The 26,141-nt window shown below is 46.9% G+C and overlaps 1 protein-coding gene and 1 long non-coding RNA gene across 5 annotated transcripts in view; one reads left to right on the top strand and one right to left on the bottom strand.

The window, feature by feature from the left end:
- Positions 1–2,578: 2,578 nt before the first annotated feature.
- SLCO3A1 (solute carrier organic anion transporter family member 3A1) overlaps positions 2,579–26,141 on the bottom strand; it is a 310,384-nt gene continuing 286,821 nt past the window's right edge. Inside the window, exons 10-11 of one of the 3 annotated variants that reach the window (XM_060617729.3) lie at positions 11,796–12,038; positions 2,579–3,263 (exon numbers count right to left, since the gene is read on the bottom strand). In XM_060617729.3, the coding sequence (XP_060473712.1) occupies positions 3,181–3,263; positions 11,796–12,038 (326 nt within the window). In that variant the 3' untranslated portion in view covers positions 2,579–3,180. Of the gene's footprint in view, positions 3,264–10,612; positions 12,039–26,141 lie in introns of those variants that run through there. The other 2 variants (XM_060617730.3, XM_060617728.3) reach the window with 2 other exon arrangements.
- Positions 12,374–24,717, top strand: LOC132668733 (uncharacterized). Of its 2 annotated transcripts, none has more exons than XR_009605732.2 (4): positions 12,374–12,487; positions 13,724–13,823; positions 15,755–15,885; positions 24,623–24,717. It is a non-coding gene; the product is annotated as an uncharacterized LOC132668733 (long non-coding RNA). The 2 variants fall into 2 exon arrangements; XR_009605733.2 differs by lacking the exon at positions 24,623–24,717 and adding an exon at positions 21,092–21,360.

The raw sequence follows: 26,141 nt of genomic DNA, 5'->3' as shown, positions 1-26,141 counted from the left end.
AGACATTTCAAATGCCCCTGTGGGTTGTGACAAAGTTCTCAGTGACAGGTGATGGAGAGGAACATCATAGACAAATGTCTCCTTTGCAAAGGAGGCCACTGACTTCTGTCATGGCAAGTTTGAGTCCCATGGGCTGTTTCGTATTTTGCAGGTGAAACAACTCATGCATTTGTCACTCTGCCTTTGTGCTCTTTCTTTATCCACCTCCCCCCCCCCCCCCACACACACACACTTAATACCCTTATGAGGAACAGAGAGGTAGGATTGCCCATTGAAACACTCTTGAAGATCTGAAAAGCCTTCCTTTGGGGATCCAATAAATGCAAGTTTGTGCATTTCATACCTGGGAACACTGAAACTCAGGAAACTTAGACTTTTTTAAAAAAATTGTTTTTATTTTTTAATAAAGTTTATTTTGAGAGAGTGCAAGCGAGCAGGGGTTGGGGTAGAGAGAGAGGGAGAGAGAGAATCCCAAGCAGGCTCCATGGTGTCAGTGCAGAGCCTGATGCAGGGCTCCAAGCTTATACTTTTAAAAGTACGTTCTCAAAAGCAAAAGTTAGTTTCTGCCCTATGTGTTAACTATAGACATTTCTCTGCAGAGTTATGGAAATAGTTCTATAGCAGTAGTTCCTGAAGTAGGAAAGCCTAAAAAAGAAAACAAAGAAAAAAAGATGACAGGTTCTTTGCAAAGTGGGTGTACTAGTAGTTTTGAATCCATATTTGAGGGCATAGAAACATCTTGTTTTTATTTTGATTGAGCCAAATGCTTGGATGCCTAACCAGCCCTTTCACAAAGACTGAGAAAAGGGTAAAGTTGGATTTTCAAATGTGGATCAAGATGGATGACAGGTATATGAGGTTCAAAGCCCCTTTTGGCCATGGTGGCTGAGAGGACATTGCTGACAGCTGGATGTGAGTTGAAGCTGCCCATTCTCCCTGAGTTGGCTGAGCAACCTGTATGACCAGATGTCTTATGGACCTGTTCAAGTATTGAAGGATGAGTCTCTTGACTCCAAATCAGAAATAAGAGATCTTTGCGAAGTTAAGATAAAATGGATGGAGAGTAAGCTTTCCATAAATTGACCACATTTATGGGAAGAAAGGCATCAAGAGAAAAGAAATTGGGGCATAGATGAAACACAAATGTGAAATTTTGGACTGCGAGCAGGAATACCATAAGCAATAGACCTTCCTTTCTTCCTTCTGCCTCCTGCTGAATTTCCAGTGTAAATGAAGCCCTGTTCCCGGGAGGAACCACTGATGCATTTTTGAGCTGCTTCAGCATCTTTCCTCGTCAGGAAGGAGAATGTTAAAATTGCATTTTCTTGGGATCTTTATGCTGGAGAGAATAAATCATGTTGCTTTGCAAACCATAAACAATCACATAAATAGCAGGGCTAAGCTAAAAAAGAGTCCTCAAGGTACCAGTGTGCTGGGTAATCAGGCCTTAGAGAAGGTAACCCGCTCAAGCATACTCGCTTGTGACGCCACCGACTCCTGAGTGAAAAGACAGCATAGGGCTGAGGTGAGTGCAATCTTCCAGGAACATTAGCTTGACAAGCTTTGATTTCAAGTGAGCTCAACTTCAAAGAATGAGGCTGTCACGGGCAAGATCCAGGCTGGAAGGGGATATGAAAAAAGTTACCAGGGCTGGCCCAATAGGAATGGAGCCAGCCTACATCTTTCACCCAGAAGACAAAATGCAAGCACCAGCTTCTGGAGCTCCAGTCTGGCTGGCAATGTAACGAATGTAAAAGGCACATCAGTGGCTGGCATCACCTGACCAACCTGTCCACATGTGGCAGGAGTCCAGTCAGTGGACTAAGGATGTGGAGGAGAAAGTAGCCAATTACAAAGAGTCCTGGCAAGGACTGGGAAGACAACTGGGGCCCCATCCAGGGGGTGAGGCTGATAGGAGGGTGTGTGGCCCTAGAGGAGGGAAGGCAAATACTGCTGTTGTCTCTGAGGAGAGGGACTGAAGTCAAAGCCTCACAGGCTGACGCGTCTGAGGCTGTTCATTCTCTCGCTTGTACATTGAGCCTCCACCAAATACCAGTGGGTTTATCCTGAGAGGAAGCCATTCCCTCCCAGTTGTCCCAGTAGGAGAATCAGAAAGGAAAGCCAGACAGCCACAGCACAGGCCCATAAAACATAGGAGTAGGAGCTATATCAGCACCATGAAGCATCTTGTTCCAAACAGAGGTTGGGGTGGCCATGAATAATGGCCGTTTATCAAGTGACCATTCTGTGCTAGAGCTTCGTGCCTTCGCACGTGACCTCATTTAAATCTTCTCTCAACCGTATAAAGCAGATGTCAACATTCCAATATAAAAGTGATAAAACAGGCTCGGAGGAGTCAGCTCACTTGGTCAACGCCACGCCAGTTACCAAGTGCTGGGGTAAGGATTCGAAGCCAGGACTGTTTTGGCTCCAAAGCTCATGCTCTTTTGAACTCAAAGCCCACAAATACAGAACATACACAGCCAGAAACACTCTCCAAAAGAACCGCTGCAAGATCATTCTACCCCAAAAACACAAGAGAAAAAAAGAGACTAGAGATTACAGCATGAGACAGAGAAAGAATTAAAATAGTGCTTTTAATATAATTTTCAGCAAATGTACAGTGTGTACTTTACATCACGTATTCTAAACTGCTCATCTGGAAAATATAAGCTGCAAAAATACAGAATACCACACTCAAAATCTATTGAGTATGTGCTTTTTTTCCCCTCCCTTCTGTGAAACAGGGTCATTTTTGCCACCCCCTCATTGCAATCCAGCCTTGGCTGGTTTTTCGGAAGAGCTGCTGGAGCCCTCCGTCAGAGAAGCATCCTGAAGAAGGGGGGGAGGGGGTTCTAAAGCGTGTCAGCAGGACGTCCCCACAGGAGCCAAGGGAGGGATGGGCCAAAGGGAATTTGCACACTTAGTCAACATTACTCTTTGGCGGCCTGGGAAAAATGCCCTACTCCAAGGGTTTAGAGGACTCCTGACCACAGCCACCTCCTTAGTCCTCATCACAGGCCTATGCTTGGGGCCTTAAAGGACCACATACTGGCCAGATAATCCACACAGGGACCCTTGGGTTCTCGGGCAGGGCAGAGCACGCTAAGTCAGGCCTGCGAGGTCTGTGGATAATGGCGGGCTGTTCTCTGGAGGAGGAGGAGGAGGAGGGCCAGGCCCTCAGCTTCTCACAAAGGAGTCTTCTGAAGGTGAATGTGACTCAGGGCAGGTTTTCTCAGTCTCAATGTCTTGGTACTCTGTGCCTAAAAGGGGAGGAGGGAAGAAGAGCCAAGAGGAAAAAGAGATCGGTCTTTTCTGGTTTTCCTATATATATATATATTTTAAAGGCTTATATAATAGCATCAGGGCTTTCCAGTGGAATGGACAAGAGAAGTCATGCAATGAAATACTTGGTTTTACTCCATGTAACCCCAAGCAGCCGGATTCCAAGCCGAGAGGCCTTTGTGAAGGCCAAATCTTTCTAAGAGGCGTATTTATCTATGTATCTATCCCAACACTCAACTGGCTGTTTCTTCTATGGGAATGAATAAGATGTATCCCAGTCATTAACTTGTCCTCATCTCCTATAAATCACCAGTGACAAGCCTTGTGTTCTGGGACTCCAAATGTCATCTCAATCTTCTGCTGAAGATGTGGCTGAGCGCCAGAGAATACCTCTAGCGTCATAATGTCATGCTTTGTCCTCCAGCATCCCGGACGTTCTGTTTTCTTTTCAGCCACAGGATTCACCGCACGCTGAGTCACACGGTCTCCTCACTGGAGCAGAGTTTTTAAGCCTATGCCACACTTCCAAAATAGATGCTGTGGCTTCACTTAAAAGGCATTAAAAACCCAGCTAGTCCCTGCGATGATTTATAAGCTGGGCAGGTCTCATTGAGCAGAGCACACACCTTTGCTGTTCAATGATAAGCACAGTGGGACCATACAAATCCCTGCTCATTTACTTGTCCTCTTTAAGACTCCGACCCGGTGTTACAAAAAGGTGACGGCGTGGAAATGTCACTCTTGTCCTCAGGGTTTTGCAGCTGAGAGCTGGCTTATGGAAGGCAGCTCATGTGTTCGGGGGCAGTTGGGAGCATGATTCCTCAGTGTTCGAGAGGGTCAAGTGGCCTTGGGGTTTTGCTGGAAGCCTGGAGGCCAGAAAGTTGGGGAGGGTGGTATAAAAGCGAGAGAGCTGGGTTCTTGTGCCCAGAACAAATAAGGTAGAGGATGGTGAGTGGCAGGGACACTTCCCCCGATGTGGCTAAGGTAGAAGAAGGAAGGAGGGGTGTGTTTAAAGATCTCTAATGTTTAATTATTAAAGTAAAATAGGTTTTTTTTTTCCTTTTCATTTTAGATCCCCGTGCCCATCAGCAAAATTTTGCAGAGGTTCTCACCTCCAGCTCTTGGCTCATTTTCTCTATGAAGTCTAGATTTCTGTGGGATTTCCTCCCCCCGAGATGTCCTGCTGGCCTTGTTGAAGCTTTCTAAGAAGCAGGTCTGTATATTCACTTTGGTGGCTACATGGTGGTATAGTGGAAAGAGCACAGGTTCTGGAGTCAGACAGACCTGGCACTGGCTCCTGGTGGCTTTTCTAACTCCCTGTGTGACTTTAAGAGGCTTGGGTTTACGGAACCTTAGTTTCCTGACCTGTAAAAGTGGAAAAAATGATACTTACCTTTACCCGGTGTAAAGCTGCTGGGTGCATTACCTGGGACCATGCCTTCTGGCATGTGGCATGTGGGTAGCAGGCTCCTACATGTGAGCTCTCCAGCCCCTTCTTCCTTTAAGGTGCTGGACCAATCTATATGTTAGCTGGGTTCCTTTTGTAGTGCAACTTCCTACATTACACATTTCTGATTCATCTTATGGCCTTAGATTATAAAGCCAAACAGTTTGACAAACCTATCACCACGAGAGCTCTCTTCTATTAAGTTAGCATGAATTTAAGAAAAAAACATTATTTTGGGGGACTTAATGGGATGGCAAGATCTCAACCTACAGGAATGTTAAACCTCCAGAAAATTTACTATTCCATTTGCTCATAGCAGAAGGAGACAATCTCTTTGCCTTATGGAAAAATATTCAGAACTTATGCTAATCACCAACCACTGATTGCTGGCCTGAGTCATTAATGCAAAAATAGAAATGTCTAGAAACTCTCTTTCTAAAAGCTTAGTATCTGATAATAGAGCAAGACCTATTCAACCAGTGACCAGTGTTGGTGTGTCTGAGGGCCCTGGGGCAGAGCCAAACTCCTGAGGTAGATGCTACGCACCATGGCGGTGCCTGGTGGGAAGGGTGTCTGGAGTCTCCCCATTGCAGCCGAAGACCAGCACTGAGGAATGCCTCCCTGGCATCTCAGAATGCATCAGAGCAAAGGAATCTCCTGTTTCCTCTTACCTGCTTCTCGTATACCACCCCATAGAAATTGATCACTGGGCTCTGTGGTCAAGACCAGGAACAACACAGGAAGGACGGAAGTCCTTGGAAGACACCTGTCGTGGTATGCTGGTTGTTACATGAGGGGGCACGTGAGAGTGTATAGAACCCACAGTCTCCCTGAGCCAGAGTCTTCCTGCTGAGGCAGTCCCTACGGGAGCGGGGGGTGGGGTGGGGGCTCACATCTTGCCCAGTATATGCAGGGGATGCCCGTAAAGCCAACGATCACGGGCTTTGGATTCACAGACCTGGGTTCGAATCTTAGCTCTGCTTTGTGGCCTTGAGCTAATCCTGGAAGCCTTCCCTACCTCGTTTCCCCCTCCTGTAAACTGATGTTAGAAACAGTTCCTGCCTCACAGGGCTCTTGCTGAGATTAAGTGAGCTATTACGTGTAATAAGCTGGTTCACGGTAAGTGCTTGGTAAATGTTAGCTATTAGTTATTATTAGTGCTTACCAATTATTCCACCTGGCATATCTATTAGCTCCATGGTGCCAGTGTTTTGTGTTGGTGGACAGGGATTCGAAATACTATTTGGATTTACTCTTTTTTCACCCATTCCTACATTTCCTCCTCCCATCCCTATTTTATCGCTTAAGAAAAAAAGGACAATTATTGTGGTCGAACTATGTAGATCAGATCCTGTAGCTCCAATTCCAGTCCACAGAGAGCAAGATGATGTTGCCTTCATTTGCAAACCCTGACAGTGATGGGGTACTCACCTCATTCCTGGAAAATGGGCTACCTGCATGAATTCCTGTGGTAACATCAGGGCTGATGGGCACCTGGCTACAGGACCCTTCCAACACATAACTTGGCATCTGCCACGGCAGCCTTGGCTGTTAGAGTCCCCTAACCCCCCCAACCCTGCTGTGTGACTTCGGACCTCTGCATATGACTGCCCTTGGCCACTGCCTGTCTTTGTAAATAAAGCTTTATTGGAACACAGCCTACACAGTTGTTTACACTTGAGCGGCTTTCATGCTGTAACAGAGTTCAGTGGTCTGAACCATATGCCCTCAAAACCTAAAATGCTTGTCACCTGGCCCTTTACAGAAAGTTTGTCAACTTGTTCTGGTGGCCCTCTCTGTAGAGGCGACCTTCTCCCCCAGCTCTCTGGCAGCCACCCACTGCTCTTTAGTTCTTGGTTCTGGACCATGCCTCTGTCTCTCAAACCTTCCTGATTCTCGATGCCAAACTTACCACCACCATTTATCAGCCCTCCTTGGGCCCAGTCAGAGCTGGGCTCTTCACATAATCATTCTATTGCTTTTGTTTATGTTCAGGTCTGTCTGGCTCACTGAACTGTGAGCTCTTGGGAGGATGGAACCATGTCTTTTCGTCTTCATATCTGGCCCATGACCTGGCATATTGTCAAAATCTTAATAAAGGAATGAGTGAATAAATACATCTTTAGAAGATATCAAGTTCATGCAATACATCCCCTAATGGCGACAACCATGCAAAGGAAAACTGAGCTACCATGTGGATGGTCTCTGAGAGGTAGTAGTTCTGTCTCTGTCTCCAGAGCAGTCGCGGCTGGCTGAGGTACAGGACAATCTTTGCTTTTCTGAATTTGCCATTTTGGTCTTTGTAACCCCTTCCTGCCACGATGACCAAGCACTCTGAGGTCACCTACAAACGTGAGAAACGGGAGGTGTGGGTGGGTGGCTGTGTGTGCAGATAGTGTAGATTCCACATGTAACCCGGGGCAACAGGCCCCCTGAGACACATCTGAACAAGAATATCTTCTTGCACATTCTACCAGTTAGAGATCCTTCTGTCTTGCCGAATTATTCGTGAGCAACCATAATCCCCCACGGGGGCTGGGTCTGAAAGCTATCATCAGGGACAGCTGTTCAAAGAGGTTAGGTCCTTGTACCTTCAGAACTCAAGAACTTGGACTGAGTTAGCAGCGATGGGACAATGAACAAGAGAAAGCTCGGAGGGTAAGGACTATGTTTATGTTCCAAACTAACTTTCCAGGCTGGACTTCATTTCACCAGCACCTTCTCTTGGACAATGTGGCACCTCTTAAGTATTTGCCCTGGATTCTAACCTACAGGGAAACAACACACCATGGTTGAGAGCAGGCTGAGGAGAGGGCTCAGCAATCAAGCCCCTACTGCATGTCTGGAATTTTCTCCTGAGCGATCACAATGGTCAGATAAGAACACCACAAGACAGCACATATTCTCTGCTGGTCTGGAAAACAGCTTGTGTGGCTTTCTCCCTTCATTCAAAACAAACCCAACCGAATACACAAACAACACTCGAGCGGAATGTCGCCAAATGGTACAAGTTTATCCTGTCCTTCTCCCTCTGATCAGCCCGCTGATTTCTACACATTGACCTGCGTTGCTGAACGCTGCTGAGGAGTGCTTATGGTTCAGGTCCGGTAGGCCTGACTGGGTGGAGAAGACACCACACTTAGAAGGACCTGAACAGCATACAGCAAGGAAACCAGCTTGCAGGTTCATCGAAGCCAACAATGACTTTTCCTCAGAGGGTTTCTCAGTGAGTGTGCGTGTGTATTTTACTTTTCCCCCCATTTTATATGCTCCTCAATGAATGGTCTGCTCCAGAAGGGTGGTCGTGGTGGTGGTGGTTGTGGTGGGGGTGATGATGGTTAGCAACCATGGCTGAATCCTCTTACTGAGCAGGTTCCTCGGGAGTGGGCTGGGGATCATCCTGGGGACTGGCTGGTTGCCCCCGTATGCAACGTTTCTGCGGGTCACCTCAGAGGGCCTCTCGGGCTCCTTCATTAGCCGTGCGGACAGCCTGCGGGCTGTGGCCTTCTGGAGTGGCAGCTTTCCAAGGGGAAGGGATGGGAAAATCTTGCCATGCCTGAGGGGAAGTTCTAGGTCACGACTGGAGACAGGGAAGTGGAATCAGGGATTTAAATGTATAGACACCACTTTAAAATGTACAGGCCTAACTTTAAAAAATCATCACTAGAGGAAGCTGTTCTACTGTAAAGTGGTGAGAAAAGAGTGATTTTTATGGAGCAGCACACTCCTTCCTACTTGGAAGACATTAACAAGTCTGTCAAAGGATTCCTTAGAAGCTCTTGGCTTCCCCTTATTATTTTGCCTGCTAAGCGCTACTAGCAAACTCCTTAGGGGGGACCGTGAGTGGAAGCCTCTCTTGCTCTTTCATTAGCTGTGCGGAAAGCCCACATGCTGTGGCCTTCTGGAGTGGCAGCATCCCCAGGGTGCCTTGGCGCTTCACAGCCTTCCTCGGCGGAGGCGTGGAGGGGGCCAGGCCGCTGGTCTTCCTGTCAGCACACACCGAAACCCCATCCCCCAGAGGGAAATCCACTTTTACAAAGGGTGTTTGCTTCACACGCAGGCATAATATTGGTCAAAAAACTTAGCCTATATACGTAGGAGTTACACAAGTCTGTCAAAAGTCGCAGCAAAGAGAGGCTTTTTCATCCATCTCTGGGCACGTTCGACCAAGATGGCGGAGGAGTTTGTAGCAGGAGAGAGAGAGAGAAGCTTAGCATTAACCTTCTAGGTTTATTCTTTCCCTTAAGTAAGTTTTTGTTTTCTGTTAGTCCAGTGGAGCTCTTAGCAGGGAATCTTTTCATTCACTCAAAACCAAATAACCGAGGAGCTCGATCTAACACTGTATGTACAATGATTCTTTGCAGCACAAAAGGAAACACTAAAACCAGACTACGTTTCCTGTTCTGTAGTAGGAGAGAAATTAAAACCCTAAAAGGTAACACAACGCACTTTAGAGCCATCTCGCAATAGACGGCTTTCGGTTCATACCTACTTGTTGACAAAATTGAGCCCTGGCAGTGTTTTCCTTCTTCATCCTAACATCTCATTCATCCTAAAATCTTAGGGGGAAAAAAAAAAATCCAAAAATGCAAAGAGTTTTCAAAAAGCTTTTTTTCTTTAAGCAAATGGCCCTGTGAAAACACCAGGTCATCGGGCCTCGCTGTGTGCGTACTGAGTTTTGGAGAGCTATGCAGACGGCAGTGACCTGTTAGCAATACATTTCAGAGCAACACTACCCCCAAACCTGTACAGGAAGGTTTCAAAACCTTTGGAGTGACAGAGCATACATATTTTATGAATCGCTTGGAGAACAATCCCTCCTTTTACTAGTTAACACATTGATGACTGTCCCTGTGCTGACAAGGACTAAAAGTAAACGCGTGGGAGTGTTTTGGAAGCATCCTGTCCCAGGCAGCTGATCACGGTGGCCCCGCACCAGGACACCAGCTTCTCTCTGGGTCCTCCTTGCTGGGTGGTGCTTTCTCTGCTTTCGGGCTGTCACTCAAACTGCCCCATTAACGGTGTGTGTTAGCAATGCCCTCTCTTCAGAGCCTCCACTCTTTTCTTTCCTGATTCTTTTGTTATCCTCTGGGTGAACTGCAAATATGTGTCTGAGGTGAAAAGGCAAACAGCCAACCAAACCACCCCTGAGAGCTTCCAGGGCCACAAGTGGCCCGGACAAAGGTCACTGAAGAAACACGAAAGGTACGTTAAACGGGCCGTGTGTGTGTGTGTGTGTGTGTGTGTGTGCACACTCTCGCATAAGCTCTGTCCCCTTACGGACGTGGCCTTATGAGGCTGAGGCTGCTTGACTGCGAGAGATTTTCCCAAGATTCTCATCCCAAACAATGAGGTTTGCTTGCTAGCTGTTTGAGGTTTGGCCACTTTCGAAACAGACAAAGGCCTCTTTGTTCAAGACTGAACCTGAAAACAGAGACATGTTAATGCATCGGACAAGCGGTAGCTTCCACGACCTTGTGGATCTGTTCGCCGTCACAGACCGCCCCACAGCTGGGGCCAGGGAACTGCTCTTCCTCTTGCCTAGCCCCAGAAGCACCGCACCCCTGCACACAACCAACATCTAAGTGTGTCTCCTCCACGGGTTGAAAAGAAGGCCTCTCGAAATGTGAAGCATGAATATAAAAGGGCTTCCCATGACAGCGATCACTGAATCATGGGGAGTAAAGCCAGAAGGCGAATTTGCAATTCATCACATTATCCCCTGTTGTCTCAAATGTGATTCTTTTAAAGGCAAGCTGCCTATACACTCTTTCTCCAAGTTTTTTCTTCTTCTTCTTCTTCTAACACACTGTATATCCTTGTTTTTGCAGAATATCCGAATGAGGACCAAATGATAAAACAAAAATTACAATAGATTAATTGCATCCCTTGAATCACATTATATTTTTGGTGCATTAAAAAAAGGAGAAAAGTAAAAGCAACCAGCATAATAAACTCAGCCTAGAGAACTGTGTCAGTGACTTGAAGAGTTAACACAGATTTTAGAAGTGGTTAAAAATAGTATTAGAGGATTATACATACAACAGTTTGAAATTCATATGCATTGCATTTTTTTTTTTTTTTAAATGGCAAAATGTTTGGCAAATGTAAGCAAATGACTTGGACTGTGCTGGGTTTCACCGGCTCTGAGCAAAGTCAGTCATAGCCAGGTGAGGCCCGCTGCTTCCTGAGGTCACTCTGTGGGGCTGGGGGGGGGGGGGTGCTGTGGGGGGAGGTGGGGTGCTGGCCCCCCCACGCCCGGCTCCCCCTTGGGCCCTCAGTCTTGAACATGGAGCTGGTGAGAGGTGCCAATTACAGACTCCAGCACAGATCACCCATTAGCATCGCTGAGAGAACTCTGGGGCCTTGAACCACATGCAGACTGGGTGAGTTGTCTACACAGTGACCCATATTGCAAAAGTTAGAGGAGGGGGGGCTCCCGCTCCGACTTGCACGCCCCCCCACCCTTGCACGGAGGGGGCGGGTGGCACGGGGTATGTCACTAGTGTTTATCCTGGCAATGTTGTCAACTTGGGCTTTTTAGTAGACTTTTAAAAAAATGTTTTGTGTGTGTATGTATATCCAGAAATGTCCATCCTCCAAGCTGGGCCACCACCGTTCCCTGAACTTGGCCGTGCCTGTTGCTTGCGGCGATCGGCATCCCGAAGAACCTTCAAAGAGAAGACTCTGGGCCCCAGCAGGTTGTACGTCAGACACACGATCCCGTGCTCTCCTTATTCTGAATCCTGTCTGGCTCTGATTTTGAGCAAAAGGACAAAGGTGGTGGTGTTGTGTACGTGTGGTGTGTGTGTGTCTCTGTACTGAGTTTTGTGTGTTTTTTTTGAATTTTTTTTTTTTTTTTTTTTTTTTTTTTTAGGAAAAAATGACCCTTTGATTACTAATACAGAGTTCAGCCTCCTTAGTCACTATAAAACAGACTCCATATTTTCACACCACTCATGGTCTTCAAGGTTATAGATAAATTTTGTCCTATGGGTCTGGCTGGCGGGCACAGGGTCCCTCCCCAGATTGTCTAGGGTCAGAGTAGAGGCAAAGAACTCACTGGTGCTCAGCCCGCCCTCGTGGTTTTTGATGTAGCGTTTATAGTTTTTCCTCAGGCACTGCCACGTGGTTGTGTAGAGGACGAAGGCAGAGGACTTCAGCACGATGGCGATGCTGACGTACAGGTATCTGTAGGCCACGTTGTCATACAGGACGCAGGCGCCTTGCTCCCCGCAGAACGTGCTCCAGAACAGGCAGGTGGAGTCGATGCCGGCCCCAAAGATGAGGGGAGGGGGGATGAAGCCTGCGAGAGGGGGAAAGAACATGGCACGCTTACCCTCGGGCTCTGCAGGCTGGCCTCTCCAGTCCGCACGCGTGCACCGCTCTCCCCCCCCACAGGACCACGGGGCTGGCGTGTCCCACTGGGTGGCTCTATGGCACGGGCCCGGACAGCCTGGAGTCCGAACCCCCAGCTCCGCCCAAACCTGCACGAGGTCTCTAAGCCCCCTGTGCCTTAGTTTCCTCATCTGCAAAATGGGGATAATATCACTTCTGCTCAGACTGCTGTGGAGACGGACTAAATGGACCCAGGAAAAGCATTTAGGATGGTGCCCGGCACACAGTAAACACAAAATAAATGACGTCTGCTACTACTGTCATCCGCTGAGAGTCTGAGAAGAGACAGAGAAGCTTCCCTGAAGGGACCGTTCTGCGTGTCAGAGAAGTACGACCACAGGGAGGAAATGCAAGGAGGTATTGTGCTCTCTGTACGGGGCTTCTAAGGCTGTGTTCGAGTGGAGGGAGTTGGGAACAGAAGTTGAAACGAGTGCATCTAACCTTTGTGTGTGTGTATACACACATGCATACATGCAGCCTCATACGTGTGCACGTGTTACGTACACAAGCATGTGTATGTGTGTATCGTTTAAGATGGAAACCATCTGCATACATGCTGACAACTTCCCTTCCCCTGGATGTTACCACTGGATTGAATCCTTTTCATTCTGAGCCGGGAACCAGTTTTCAAACCCTCACCCTAGAGTACTTGGGGCACTTTCAACCAGCGATCAAAAATGGCGGAGATGAAAACTCTCCTCAGTTCAGTTCTGTGTTTCTGTCCCTTGTCCAAGCTCAAAAGTTATCAGTCCTGGCTGCACATTAAAATCATCCAAGGTGTTCCCTCCTAGAACAATTAGGTTAGAATGTCTGGTGTGTAGCCCGCTCATCAGCATTGTGAAGTCATCCCCTGGGGATTCTGGCCTGTTTGGGGGGTGGGGGCAGGGGAGGAAACGGTTTCATCTGTGCAATGGGAAATCAGTGAATGGCTCATTAATACAGATTAATTGCCTCAGAACAAAAAAGTACCCTTAAGGCCAGAATGTGGTGCCAATCATATCCAGGGAGAGACCTTAGAGGCAGAGAGTGATCACCGGAAGCAGGTGGCAACAGTTCTGAGATCCCATTTCTGGGGTATCCTGCTATCTGGAGTGTTCCTTCCAGGGCCAGCCCTGGAGCGTCAGTTTCACTTTTTATTAAGGAAGGTCCCTCTGAGAATTTGATGAGAGTTAGATCCTTAGTCCAGAAAATTACATCTACCCACAAGAATCACACCCATATTTCAGGTGGTTCATGAACCCCTGATGTCCATTCACGATCCCCAGAATTAAAACACGTGTGTCAAACATGCCGCAAACCCTCCTTTCTGAGGGGCCCCCTGAAGGCAGCCTGGGAGGGAAAAGGCTCACTGAGGGAGACCATGCTTCCTTCGTTTTAATGGCAGGCCTGGGATGGGCGTGCGGGGGGTGGGGGGGGGGGTGCTGCACTGTCCCATCAGTGCCAACAAGGTTGGGCCCAGGTGCCTTAGCACTTCCCAGCTCGGTCCCGTGTTAGCCCAGAAAGAAATTCCAGAGTAGGAATTTTAGTTGAAGCCTCATTAAACTTCCCAAGCAGCTTGACTCTGTAAATCAACAACCTGCTCCCTCTTTGCAGCTTCCAGGTCTGCTTGGTCTGGCCGAATGGAAACTCCTAGAATCCCAGCATTGTCTGCCCTAAAGTCTGTCCATGAGTCTGAGGCCTTCCTCCCCAACCAGTGAGTGCTCTCCCCACCCCCGCCCCCCACCCTGCAACAAATGCCCTGGTTCATGTAACAGAAAACGAGCCCACTGGACTAACCCAATGGAGCCAACCACGTAAGAGAAACTAAGTCACCCACCCTCCACATTATTTAGGTAAAGAAATGGAGATTGGGAGCCACTTTAAATTGATAGACTTGGGGAAAATGGGACAAATCTGGCTGTTTCTATGGTCTCATGGGATCACTTGCCTCCATTCACCTATTTCTCTGGGTTTTATGAGGTTGCAATAGCCCCCAAATGTTCCTCCCTCTTCTTCCTTCTGCCTTTCTTGAGGTCACTTTGTCCTAGCTCACCTGTCACAGCGCAGTGGGGAGTGGTCTGTGAGGACACTGTCAACAGCTCTGCCGTGGGAAGGGACTGACAGCACACGGGCTCTTTGCTCCCAGTGCAGAGGGACTGGAAGAGTTGCAGACAAATCCACATTGGGCAAATGTGGTCATATTTTAAGCACATCAGAGGAAATTTACAATATAAAGGAGCCATTCCTTAATACTTGCTTGGACCAAAATAGCCCTCTAAAATGCCAAGATGTAACTCCTTCATGAATCTGTATCTGTGTGAGGGTTTCTAAAATACTGTGTTATCTTTAAAGTAGGGCATACTTCTTTGTGCTAACGGTGTCGGTTTTATCCTGCCTACTGTCAGGCTCCATTACCAGATGACACAGCCTGGAAGGAGTCAGAAAAAGCCTTCAAACAGAAATTAGAAAGCTAAGTGCCTAGAAAAGCTTTTCATATTTTGGAGAGCCTTTGTGCTGGAGAAGAAAAGAACCTTGAACTTGTGTCGAAAGCCTTAGGATTGGGGCAAGTCGCTTGATCTCTTGGTGCCTCAGTTTCTTGATCTTTAAAATGGAGCTAATACTGCCCACCTGGCCAGGGTCAAGATGAGCCCTGTTATAAATGAGGTGTTATGCACAAGTCTGGTCCTTCCATAGGGCCCACAGGTTTTGTTAACTTATTCATGGTATACAGGGGGTTGGGGGACTAATTTAGAATAAACTCTGGGATTAATACTTTAAGCATAACCTTTATAAGTTTCCCTTTATATTTATAAAAAAACATACTGGCTTTCCCACCAGATTCATCTTTATATTGGCTTAAAATTGTTCCCCAAAGGGGAGCTCTGGCTATCAGGTGTGCAAAGAATACCAGAGAAGAACTGACTGGATCTCTTTTTTTAAAGGTCATTCTAGAACTCACCTGATGGCTAATGCTCCCATGCAGCCACCCATCCATCATTCTGTTTATCACTCTGGTGGGCCAAATAAAACCTCAGGCTGTCCCTGCAAGATACTGCCTCCCCAGTCACCAATGAGAGACTCCCACAAGAGTGCTGTAATAATGGTGGAAATTAATGATGGGAAACTGCTCTAACACAGAGTAGAGAGGACAGACGGGGGAGCCATAGAGCAAGAACAAGTGTCAATTACAGACCCTAACAGGGTAAGATGTAGGTTGCATCTCCTACAGGAAATCAACTACCCCAGCAACTCAGCCAGTAAGAAGCTGTCATCACGCTGAACTCTTGCTTTTCTCCAATGGATTTTCATTCAGAACAACCCCTCTCGACTTCCTCCTCCATAAAGTAACCTTCCTCTCCTTTACCATAGGACTTGTCTACGGTTTTGCTATACCCTGCGTGCCCTGAGTTGCAATTCTGCTTCCAAATAAACCCATGTTTTGCTGGTAAAATGGGCTTTTAGGTTTTAGAGAGCAGGGGAGAAGGGCAGAGGGAGAGAGAGAATCTCAAGTAGGTTCCATGCTCAGTGCAGAGCCTGACGCAGGGCTTGATCCCACCATCCTGGGATCATGACTTGAGCCAAAATCAAGTCAGATGCTCAACCGACTGAGCCATCTAGGTGCCTCAATAGACTTTTATTTTTAAGGTTACCATTATTTGGTGATGAGAGGTGGGATCCAGAGAAGACCTGTGACAGCTCGGGAGCTGGTGGGCAACCAGGGCAGGTGCCCACGGAGTTCAGTGAGCTGCCTTCCTGCTGACCTTGGACTTTCGAAGGTCAGTTTGTCTCTTGGATTTCAAGCTCCGCTCTGTGTTTTGAGCTCCCCAGACTTTATTTGAGATGTGTTTTAAGGCTTTGTTCTTTCTGAGAGTACTCGTTTGGCCTTTGGTAAAGTATCCTGATTCCTTCTGGAACCAGGTCGCTCCTGTTGAAAATTTTTCCTCTACAGAAGAAACCTCTAAGAAAGGGGGCCCCAGCTGTCAAACTGCTTTAGAGGGTGCCCTCCCCTCTTCTGCGAGCCCAGCTGGTTTTATGTTTCAAATCCCGTGGTCCCTCTTCATGTGCATTTCTAACTAAGCGGGACAACTTAACAAAAAGTAATGTGGATCTTCAGTGGGGAACTTTCCATCTTCCTAAATTGACTCTTCTCAAAATTGAAGTGGACAGGCCTGGTTCTAAAACTGTCAACAGAACGGGGCACCTGTATTGACTGGTATTGTGAAGCTTCCAAACATCATCAGGAATCTGGAATGTATACTAGCTGAGCAAACAAACAAAAAAAGGGCTGCTGAGGCCACTTTTCCCCTTCTCTGTCCCCTTTGTCTCACAGCCTCTGGGCTTGGTTCCCACCTCTGGCGCCATTTTCCTTTATTCCCTGCACTGCCTCCTTACTTCCGTATGTTCCCTCAGGCTAATCCTTTCACTGAACTTGCCTTTTCCTCTGAAGGAACCTTCCCCTCCTCTCCTGGACCTATTAATATGTGTCTCTCTGAGGATCCAAATGAACCCCACATTGCCTTTGTTCCCTGGAACAAAGCCAAATTGTGAGCCATAAAGAGTTTTCTAAAGTGGCCGAGGACTCCTGTAAGGTTTGCTGAAGAATTTCACAGTTATTCCAACTGACCAACCTGGTTTCTCAGATTTATAGTAGTCCACGTGCTTGTTGGGGAGGGCCAGGCCAAACACTGGATGAAACTAGCCCATTGGGAGCACCCTGAGGGGGATTTAGGGAAACAGACCCCGAATTTTTGGCAGGATGCTAGAATGCTATACCCACCAATGATGGTAGCTTTTACTTAAGCCTGTTGATTGGAACAAAATTCAGGCTTGCACACAAAAGCCTGGTGAACCTGTTCATGACTATTACAATCAACTCCAAATTGTCTTTAAAGAAAATTCTGGTCTTCCTTTAGATGTGGAATGCCCCAGGTAGCATTAAACTCTATTTATTTTTTTTATGTTTATTTTTGAGTGGGGGGGGGGGGGGACACAGATTCGAAGCAGGCTCCAGGCTCTGAGCTGACAGCACAAAGCCCAAGGCGGGGCTTGAACCCACAAACTGTCAGATCCTGACCTGAAGTTTGGAACTTAACTGACTGAACCACCCAGGCGCCCTTAAACTCAATTTATTAATGGGCTGAACATGGATATTTCTTTTTTGTTGTTGTTAAAAGGACCAGGATGGAATGGGAAACTGCACACCCCAGATTTAACTGGGCAAGCCAGCTCACTTACGCTCTAGATGAGTCATCTAAAAGAAAAGACTGCTATAATTCTCCGTTTTCAATGCTGGCAAATGAATGCCCCTAAAGACAACCAACCCTCCCCTAATATCTGCTATTATTGCAAAGGGCCAGGACCGTGGAAAAAGACTGTGACAGGCTGAAGTGCCACAGTCCCCTGCAGCCTTTGCACCCAGTGTCAGGGCCCCGAGGAACTACAGGGCTCTTCCCAAGCCTCTCTATCTATCGGCTCAGAGAAAGCACTCTCCTGATGGGCTGTCAATAGGGACAAAGAGTTTCATTCTCAGAAACTGCACTCTTGTTGCTCAAGCCCCTGCTACACAGCAGCCACTGTCTCAGAGTACAAAACCAGTTCAAATAGTGTGTGGGGGTGGGGGTGGGGTCTCTAATAAACCTCAGCCGTTTCCAGTCTCTGGAACCTACTCCCTTTTGTTTAGGTCCACTGAGAGCTACTCACCCTTTTCTCCTTATTTATTTATTGGGCTGAGATTTCTTAGAAAAATATCATGCCAGAATTTCTTTCTCCTTAAGAATCTGCCAGTGGTCATCAAACTAGCCAACCTGGTGCATTAAGTGACCCTTTGGCACCTATTATTTGCTCCCACTCTGACAACACTAGAGCCGTGTCTGGGATTATCAATCCTTTGTCCCTGAGACATTGGCTACCATCCTCCTTTTTATGGGCACGCTCTTCAACTGATATTGGCAGAATGCACAGTATACCTCCCATCAATTCAACTAGATCCCTCAAAACCTCCCCCTGCCCCAGAAATAATCAATACTCTATAAATAAAGTAGTCCTTCAAGGCATCACGGCCATAAAATAGATGATCACAGGGATCAAGGCCTTCTTAGCCCCTGCACTAGTCCCTGTAACATCCCTGTTGTACTTGTGAGAAAACCCAATGGCTGAAGATGGCAGTTTGTCCATGACCTCTAGGCAATAAATATTATTAGCCCTCGATACTGTTATTCCCAAGCTCCATATGCTACTGACATCTATTCTTACTAAAAGCAAATCCTCCCTGTAGTTGATAACTGCAGTGCATTTTTCAGTGTTCTAGTTGAGAAGGATCTTTGTGGTTCTTCCTGGAATACCCCAGGGTTACACAGAGAGCCCTTCTCACTTCTCACACACCTTAAAGTTGATCTGGATGTTTGTCACACTACAGAGATGATTTCCATCTCTGCTCCCTTTCTCAAACTTCTTTATAGAAAACACCATCTACCTGCTTAAAGCTTTTGGCCTTAAAGGGACATAAAGCCTCCAAATAGAAGGGCACCTGGGTGGCTCCGTCTGTTAAGCATCCAACTTTGGCTCAGGTCATGATCTCGCAGTCTGAGTTTGAGCCCCACATTGGGCTCTGTGCTGACAGCTCGGAGACTGGAGTCTGCTTCAGGTTCTGTGTCTCCCTCTCTCTCTGCTCCTCCCCTACTTGCACTCTCTCTCCCTCTCTCTCTCAAAAATAGACATTAGAAAAGGAATTTTCTTTAAAAAAGTCTCCAAATAGAAGTTGCAGTTTTGAAATAAGGACTACATGTGGATCCAGGTAATTTTCATGGCATCCAGAACCTCCCCAAACCTAAAACTAACTGGCAATTAACGAGGTTTCTTTGGGCCTGGCTGGCTACTGTTGAAATTAGATTCCAGACTTCTGTCTTATGGCTGAACCTCTATATGCCTTACTAAAAAAAAAAAAAAAAAAAACAGACAGACCTGACCCTGTTATTTGGAAAGATCAAGATGACACAGCTAATGAGACTTTAAAGCAAAGAGTAATAAAGGCCCCCTGTTCTCAGATACCCTAATTATCTCCTTCCCCTTTCCCTGTTTATATGTGAGAGGAAAGGGAATGCCTTGGAGTCCCCACCAAAACATGGGACCATCAGCAGCAACATGTCCCTGTAGCACAGGGATACCCCCCTCTCGTCAGAGCCATTCCTGCCATTGCCCTTTTAGTTGATGCCATGGGACCCCCTCTAAACATCATTTAGAAGCCTGAATCCTAAATTCTCTTCACCTCACCTCTGAGGACATCCTCCTAACAGCTACTCCTCCTACAACCTTCTCGCTGCAATGACCTTCACCTGCTGTTCTCTGAGCCTCCTTCCTGGACCAGACCTCTTGCAGTCACTTAATGCTGATGGATCACCACTGGACTCCCTGTGACCATGTATAGGAAACTCCTCTAACCAATGCAGATTTTTCATGGTTTACTGAAGGTGCTTAAAGGATGAAAATGGTAAATATGATGGTATACCACTGCAGCTCCTTTTGAAGTCACTTTGGCGGTCCCTCTACCTTTGGCCCATCAGGCTGAGTTATATGTTTTTACCTCAGCCGAGGGTAAAACCGCAAATAATGAAACTGATAATCTAGTTAGCCTTTGGAATACTTTGTGACTTTGGTATATTATATAATAATATTTGGTGTATTATTATATTCTGGGCATTCCAGAACCGACTCCCTAGAGGCCAAAAGAAACCACCTTGCTAATATGTCCACCAAAAATGCTGCTCTTAGGGAAACCAATAGCCAAACCCCTGTCATGGTCCAAAGGGATGTTCTCCCAAATAATCATTTGGAAAAACTGACCAGAGATGCCCAACAATTGGCCCCCAAGAATGAAAAACAGGGCTAGCAATCTAATAATTGTTGGTTCAATAAAAAAAGAGAACTCTGGTTTGGACCAACTAACAATCTGGCCCTACCAGAAATTCTAAATTTCCTACCAATTACGATTGCACATGTATTAAACCATTGGTCTACTAACAACATGACAACAGCTATGATGTTTCCAAGTTTGAGAGAGAGCATGTGTGCACATGCGGGGGAGGGGCAGAGAGAGAGAATTCCAAGCAGGCTCCACACTGTCAGCACAGAGCCCAACATGGGGCTCGATCTCATGAACCAAGAGATCATGACCTGAGCCGAAATCAAGAGTCAGAAGTTGAACTGACTGAGCCACCCAGGCGCCCTGAGGAAATATTAAGACCACAAATGTGCCCACCTCCCTACCACAAAATGCAGGGAAACCTGTTTGCAATGCTCTAAGACTTTTTAAATTACCCAATGGGCCATTCCAGTCTTGGCGGGTGAATTCATACAGCTTCCCCCATCTCCTGGATAGTTTTATAGTCATGGTTTGTAGGTTTTGTCTCTGGACTGAAGCTTTCCCTTGCAGATAGACCATTGTTTCTTCTGTGGCTAAAATTCTGTTGGAAGAAAATATCCTTACCTGGGGGGATGAACTTCACAGTGATCAGGGAACCCGTTTTACCGGTCAGGTGCTTTGACAAGTCTGTGTTGTTTGGCCAGTTTTACACCACTTCCATTGTGCATCCCACCCACAACCCTCAGGTAATGATGCTAATGGGCACTCAACTGGCAGATGGGTAGAGACCCTCCCAATGGCTTGGCTGAGAGCACTGCTCTTGGTCCTTCCAAGTCTCAGATCCAGCCCTGTTGGGATGGTCACAGGATGTCCAATGTGCTGCACTCCAGCTGGTCTTAAGGGTTAACTTGCTTCAGGTTAACCCATTCTTGCTGACCTAAGGCCCTTGATCTGTAGCAGAATTAATGTACTCTGAGCTTTGCAGACCGCTAGCCTGGAGCACAGAAGCACGAAAACTCTGCCAGGCCACAGAAGCCAGCAAGTCTGTTTGAAGACGCCTCAGCTTTCTGATTAGCCTAGCAATTTTTTAAGCAAAATGTTTTTTTGTTTTTTTTTTTTTTTAGGTCACACAAATGATTTTATCGACCTCCCTCTGTGTGTCTGTAGACCTTGCTCTGGTAGAACGCAGTATGCTTGCACATCACAAACTTGAACCGGAGCCCCGAGCGCTGAGATAACGTTTGTAGCTGGCATCATCCAGTCTGCACACGATGAGGGAATGTTGCAGGCCACTGCACTCCCTTTGCTGATTACCCTAAACCCTCTATAAACCCCCCTGGGCCAGGTAGAAACTTCGGAGTTGGCTTTTGGACAAGAGCCTGCCTTCTCCCCAGGTGGCCAGCCTTTTGAATAAAGCTTATATTCCTTTTCAATCAAAAGCTCATCTCTTTGAGTACTGGCATCTTCAGGGATGGGAAGCCCCACTTGGGTTTGGTAGCACTTTAACCCACCATTGATAAAAGGCATGCTTCAACACTGGAGAGGCCTAATTGCTTCTTTAAAAACAGCCATGCTTCAGTCTTCTCACCGTGTATTACCGGAAGACAAAGACCTTGAGCATCACACGTTGCAACCTGGACTTTTTTCTGGAGGTGTCTTTTCCAATAGACAAGATTCTGTTCGACCTTGCCAGTAAGGCACTGTTGACCAATCCTGTGCTGACAAACACCAGAGAACAGACTCCTGGATCCATGAGACCCCTCTAAAGAGAGCACCACAGCCTGACTGGACCTGCACGCCATCTGATGACCTGAAAATCCGGATTTCCCGGCCCCGGAGCAGACGACATCTGATGAGATCTCTGGATCAGGCCTGTTAGAAGGTTCACAGGAGTTTCTTTCATTTGGATATTAATGGACTCCTCTAGAGTCTTACCCGAAATTCACGGTTTCTGAATTTTTGACTTTACTGTATTATTAGTTATACACCTAAGTTCCAGCAGTTCTGAGATAACAATGCTGCTTTTCAACATCTTTGAAGTTTTGCTATTTTGCAAAAAGTTCACCAGCTATTGCTTCGTGTTTATACCTGCACTGTATCTTCCCAAATGCACCCGGTTAATTCTTCCAGGAGGTTCCTGCAGTATCCCCTATTCTGTTCCCATGAGTGATTTCAGTGGGGACTCCCAGGAGGTACACGTGACTCTGGGGTTTGTCCCCATATGAGGGATTTTCCTTCCCTACGTGGGAGTAAGTGCCCACAAATATTTCTCATTGGCTACTTTCAGATCTAGGATCTTGTTTTAAAACCATCACATAATTTGGAATGGTCATGTTACTTTTGATTCTGTACTCGGTGCCTGTCAAACCTTTGTAAAAATGCCGTGACCAATAAGGACATGCTCTCTAGCACCTACAGTCTTGATAAATATGGACTACAGATGGAAGTGGTCCTTGCAACTCGAACGGATCCCAGTAGTTTCCCATCTATACAATTTTCCAAGGACGAGTGATGTAACACCCAGGAAAGATCCTTCCTGGCACTGAGGGACCAAAAAAGGCCACTGAATTGTGAAAACCAGACTCTTGCTCCGTGATGCATTTGGAGAAGGATCTTGATCAAAAGGGGGAAATGTGACAATTAATAAAGGGACACCTCACTGAAATGGAGTGGGAATAAAATGGGGAACCATCCTACTCAATGTCAATTACAGGAAGAGCTGTTCATTATAGACCCCAACAGAAGAATCCTCAATTACAGGTCCCAGGAGGGAATGAAGCGCATTGCATCTCCTACAAGAAACTGACTATCTCAGCCACGGAGGAAGCATCACCTCCCAACTTCCTCCTCTTTCTCTATAAAATAATGTTCCTCTCCTTTGTTTACAACGGGACCTGCCTGTGGTGCTGCAGTGACTTGCATGTCCCAAATTTCAACTCTTTGCTATTCCTGAATAAACCCATTTTTGCTGGTAAGTAACTTTTATTTTTAAGGTTAACACAGTAACTACTGTCTATTAACTACCCCCTCTCCCCGGCACTGTCAGGGGGCACTCTGAATGTATTAGGAGCCCCCGTCCATAACCCCATAACACTCCCTATCTTATGGACAGAGAAACTGAAGCTGAGAGAGATTAATTATTTGTCTCAGGCTTGACATTTCAAAACCCCAAACCCAATAATCTCCTTCTTACTAATTCAAAGTTTGTTGATTTGAAGCGAAGATTTTAGGGCTCTTATCAGGGATTTCCAGGGCTACAGAAAACATCTTATTTACCCTGCTGCTAAGCTCCTGGGAATAACTGGCTTGCGGAAGGCTGGTTTTGAAGCTTTCAGAGGTGAAACAGGGGTTCTGATCTTTGCAAAGTGTGGAGGGGGAAACCCACATACAAGGAGGTTCTGATCTTTCCAGAGTGCTCCCTTCTCCAGGGTTATTAACGCATCGAGAGGCTGGGAAACTGTTTTGTAAGCAAACTCAGTATTTTGCAGAACAACTCAGGCAGATACTTGTCAGAAGAAAGAGCTGACAGTTGCCCTTCTTCAGAGAGAGAGAGCTCACATCTGAAGGTTGCTCGGTGGTGGGGAGAAAATGAGAGCTTTGGGACCTGAGATCACGTACTCTGGCTTCCAACTCCGCCACTTGGGAACCTGCCACCGTGGGAAGTCACTCCACTCAATCTCGGTCTCATTGCTTATTAAAATGGGCACAAGATGCCTCCCTGTACTAAATTTTTATACAGATCGAATGAGACGGCATTTGTGAAAGCCCCTCGTGTAGTGGGCTCTTAACAAATCCAGTTCTGTTCCTGTTCTTTGGATACCTGGAGATGTGCCCTCTTTTAAATCACCATCTCCAGAGAAAAGAGTTGCAAAATACTCTTCAAACCAAGACTCAGAGAATAACCCTAACTGGCAAGACTCCTTCATGTCCTAAGAATAAGTCTGTTTTGGAGGATAATCAGCTGCTTCCAGAAGGGGTGCCAAGTGGATAAGGTATAGGACCTATTCCTGCTCTGAGCTTCTTCATTCTGTTATGCCCTCAGTTACCTAAGGAACGAGGAGGGAGGGTGATGATGGTATGGTATTCTAGAAACTGTGTGTTTCCTCCCTGGAGGCTACGGTAGCATCCCGTCCCTTTGCCTTCCCTTCTCCCTATGTCTCCTGGGGAGACACTCACGGATGGAGTAGGCATGAACTTGTGCCCCATCACAGAGACACCGGAAACCCACAGTAGGTTGGGAAGGGTACCCGGAGGCTCCGTGCTGTTATGTGCTATTACAGAGAATATTAAAAGGATTAAATCTTTCTTCCTATTACACTCTGGTCCCAGCTGCAGCCATGTATGTTTATATATTTCAATGCAAAAATTGCAGTACTGTTCAAGGAAAGGGTCTCTGTTTTCCTGAAATCTATTAACGGAGATTAAACCCCATGGTTTTGTATTTTGGCTATTTAATTCATTCCCCGCTGCCCCCCCCCCCCCCCCCCCCCCCGGGGTTGAAAAAGCTGGGCCTATTTATACTCTTTGGTGTAAACTTTAAAGATGAACTTAAAGGCTTTTGTAAGGAAAAGAAATTCACCTACCTTTTAGGGACAAAATGGAAGCTGAAAATTACTCTGGCATTTACATTTCAAAACGTATCCGTTCCTCTCCAGATTACCTGCCAAGACTTGAAGTCACCGTGCAATCCCTCTTCAGCCTGATTAGAATTACTGTCCTGACCAGCACAAGCCGCTGAGGGGGTGGGCGAAAAATAGATTCTCCCTGCTTCAGCAATGCCAAGAAAGAGACTGGACTTTTGGCACTGGCCAGCATTTTGCCCATAGGCACCTGACATTCACTTTTCTTGAATCGGAGAGGTTAGGTGATGCTGCTCTGCTCTCATTTTATCCCTGGGCTCCATGTTCAAGTCACTAAGGCTCAAATAGCCTACCCACACCCATCCGGCCAGTAGTGGCAGGGCCGGACTCAAATCCTGCTGTGCCTGACTGCAGAGCAGTCCACGGTGAATATGTGATGACACCTGAGTGCAGGTAGGGAAGCAGATCCTGGGTGATGGCGGCACTTGAGGATGTCAGACCCATCGTTGCTTAATGTTTGATGAACAAGCAAATAGACGCACAGACGAGTGGGAAGGGTGTTCCATGCATTCCACCCATTGTACCCCATCCCGATCCTCCCAAGGCTGGGCGCATGGCTTCTCATCCGGGGCTTCTGGCACACTGCGCTTACTTCTTGCAAAGCACTCATTTAATGGGTTCATGTCTCCCACTTGCCTGTAGAACTTCTCTATATTCACGACTTCATGGTAGGAGCTCGGCAAATGTTTGATGCACCGTATCAGGAGCTTCCCAGATGTGCTGCTCCTGCAGTACCTTCATGGATCACCCAAGATCTGGGGATAGTCTGCTTGGGAATGACACCTGGGTCCAGAAGGGCACCTTGAGATTCTCAATGCTTTCTGCTTAGCAGGTGCTCTGAAAACTAAGAGCAGGCGTTCGTGGGAGGAGAGTCTGTGGTGGCCAGCCCAGCCCCAACAATACCTTTGAGACACCTGACAGACTGCATCCCCTGCCCTATGAAAGGCTTCTCCATGTGCCCCGTCACTGAGGCTGAAATTCTCTGCTGCACCTTGTGCTTCTGTTGGTTCTCTCTTACTTTCATATAGTTAGATGCGGGGTGAGGGGGTTTCAGTAGATGTTACCTCCACTGTAGGCCTCCATTTGTCCTTGCCTCTTAAGCCCACTGCCCTGCTCTGGTTAGCAGCTTCTCCCTTCGATGCTTTGATTAGTTGTGCCACACCTCACAGAACCTCCGTGCACCTTGCTGCCAGGCTGATCTCCCTAAATCAGAGCTCTCAATGTATATCCAGTCTTCTCTAAATCTGTCATTCACTCCGCACTGGCAACTACTTAGCCAAGTAAAATCTCTTTTTCCCTTGAGATTCAAGGTCCGGACCCTTTTAGCCCTATATTGAGCCCTATATGAGCAGTTCCTCATACCTGCTTCATTCTCCCACTGGAGCCCCCTGAGGGCAGGATGCTGGCTCCTGAGTATTTTTACATTCTTTGCAGCATCTTGAACAGTGTCTTGGGTGTAGCAGGATCTCAGCGACTATTTGTTTCCATTAATTTAACTTAGCCTAACATCCAAGGCACGCGGTGGACCCCAGGG

This window comes from Panthera onca, chromosome B3 (assembly GCF_046562875.1).
Source record: "Panthera onca isolate mPanOnc1 chromosome B3, mPanOnc1 haplotype 2, whole genome shotgun sequence".
In the NCBI taxonomy this organism is placed as follows: Eukaryota; Metazoa; Chordata; class Mammalia; order Carnivora; family Felidae; genus Panthera; species Panthera onca.
Note: the sequence above shows the minus strand (reverse complement) of the source record. Positions and strands in the feature narration are given on the sequence as shown.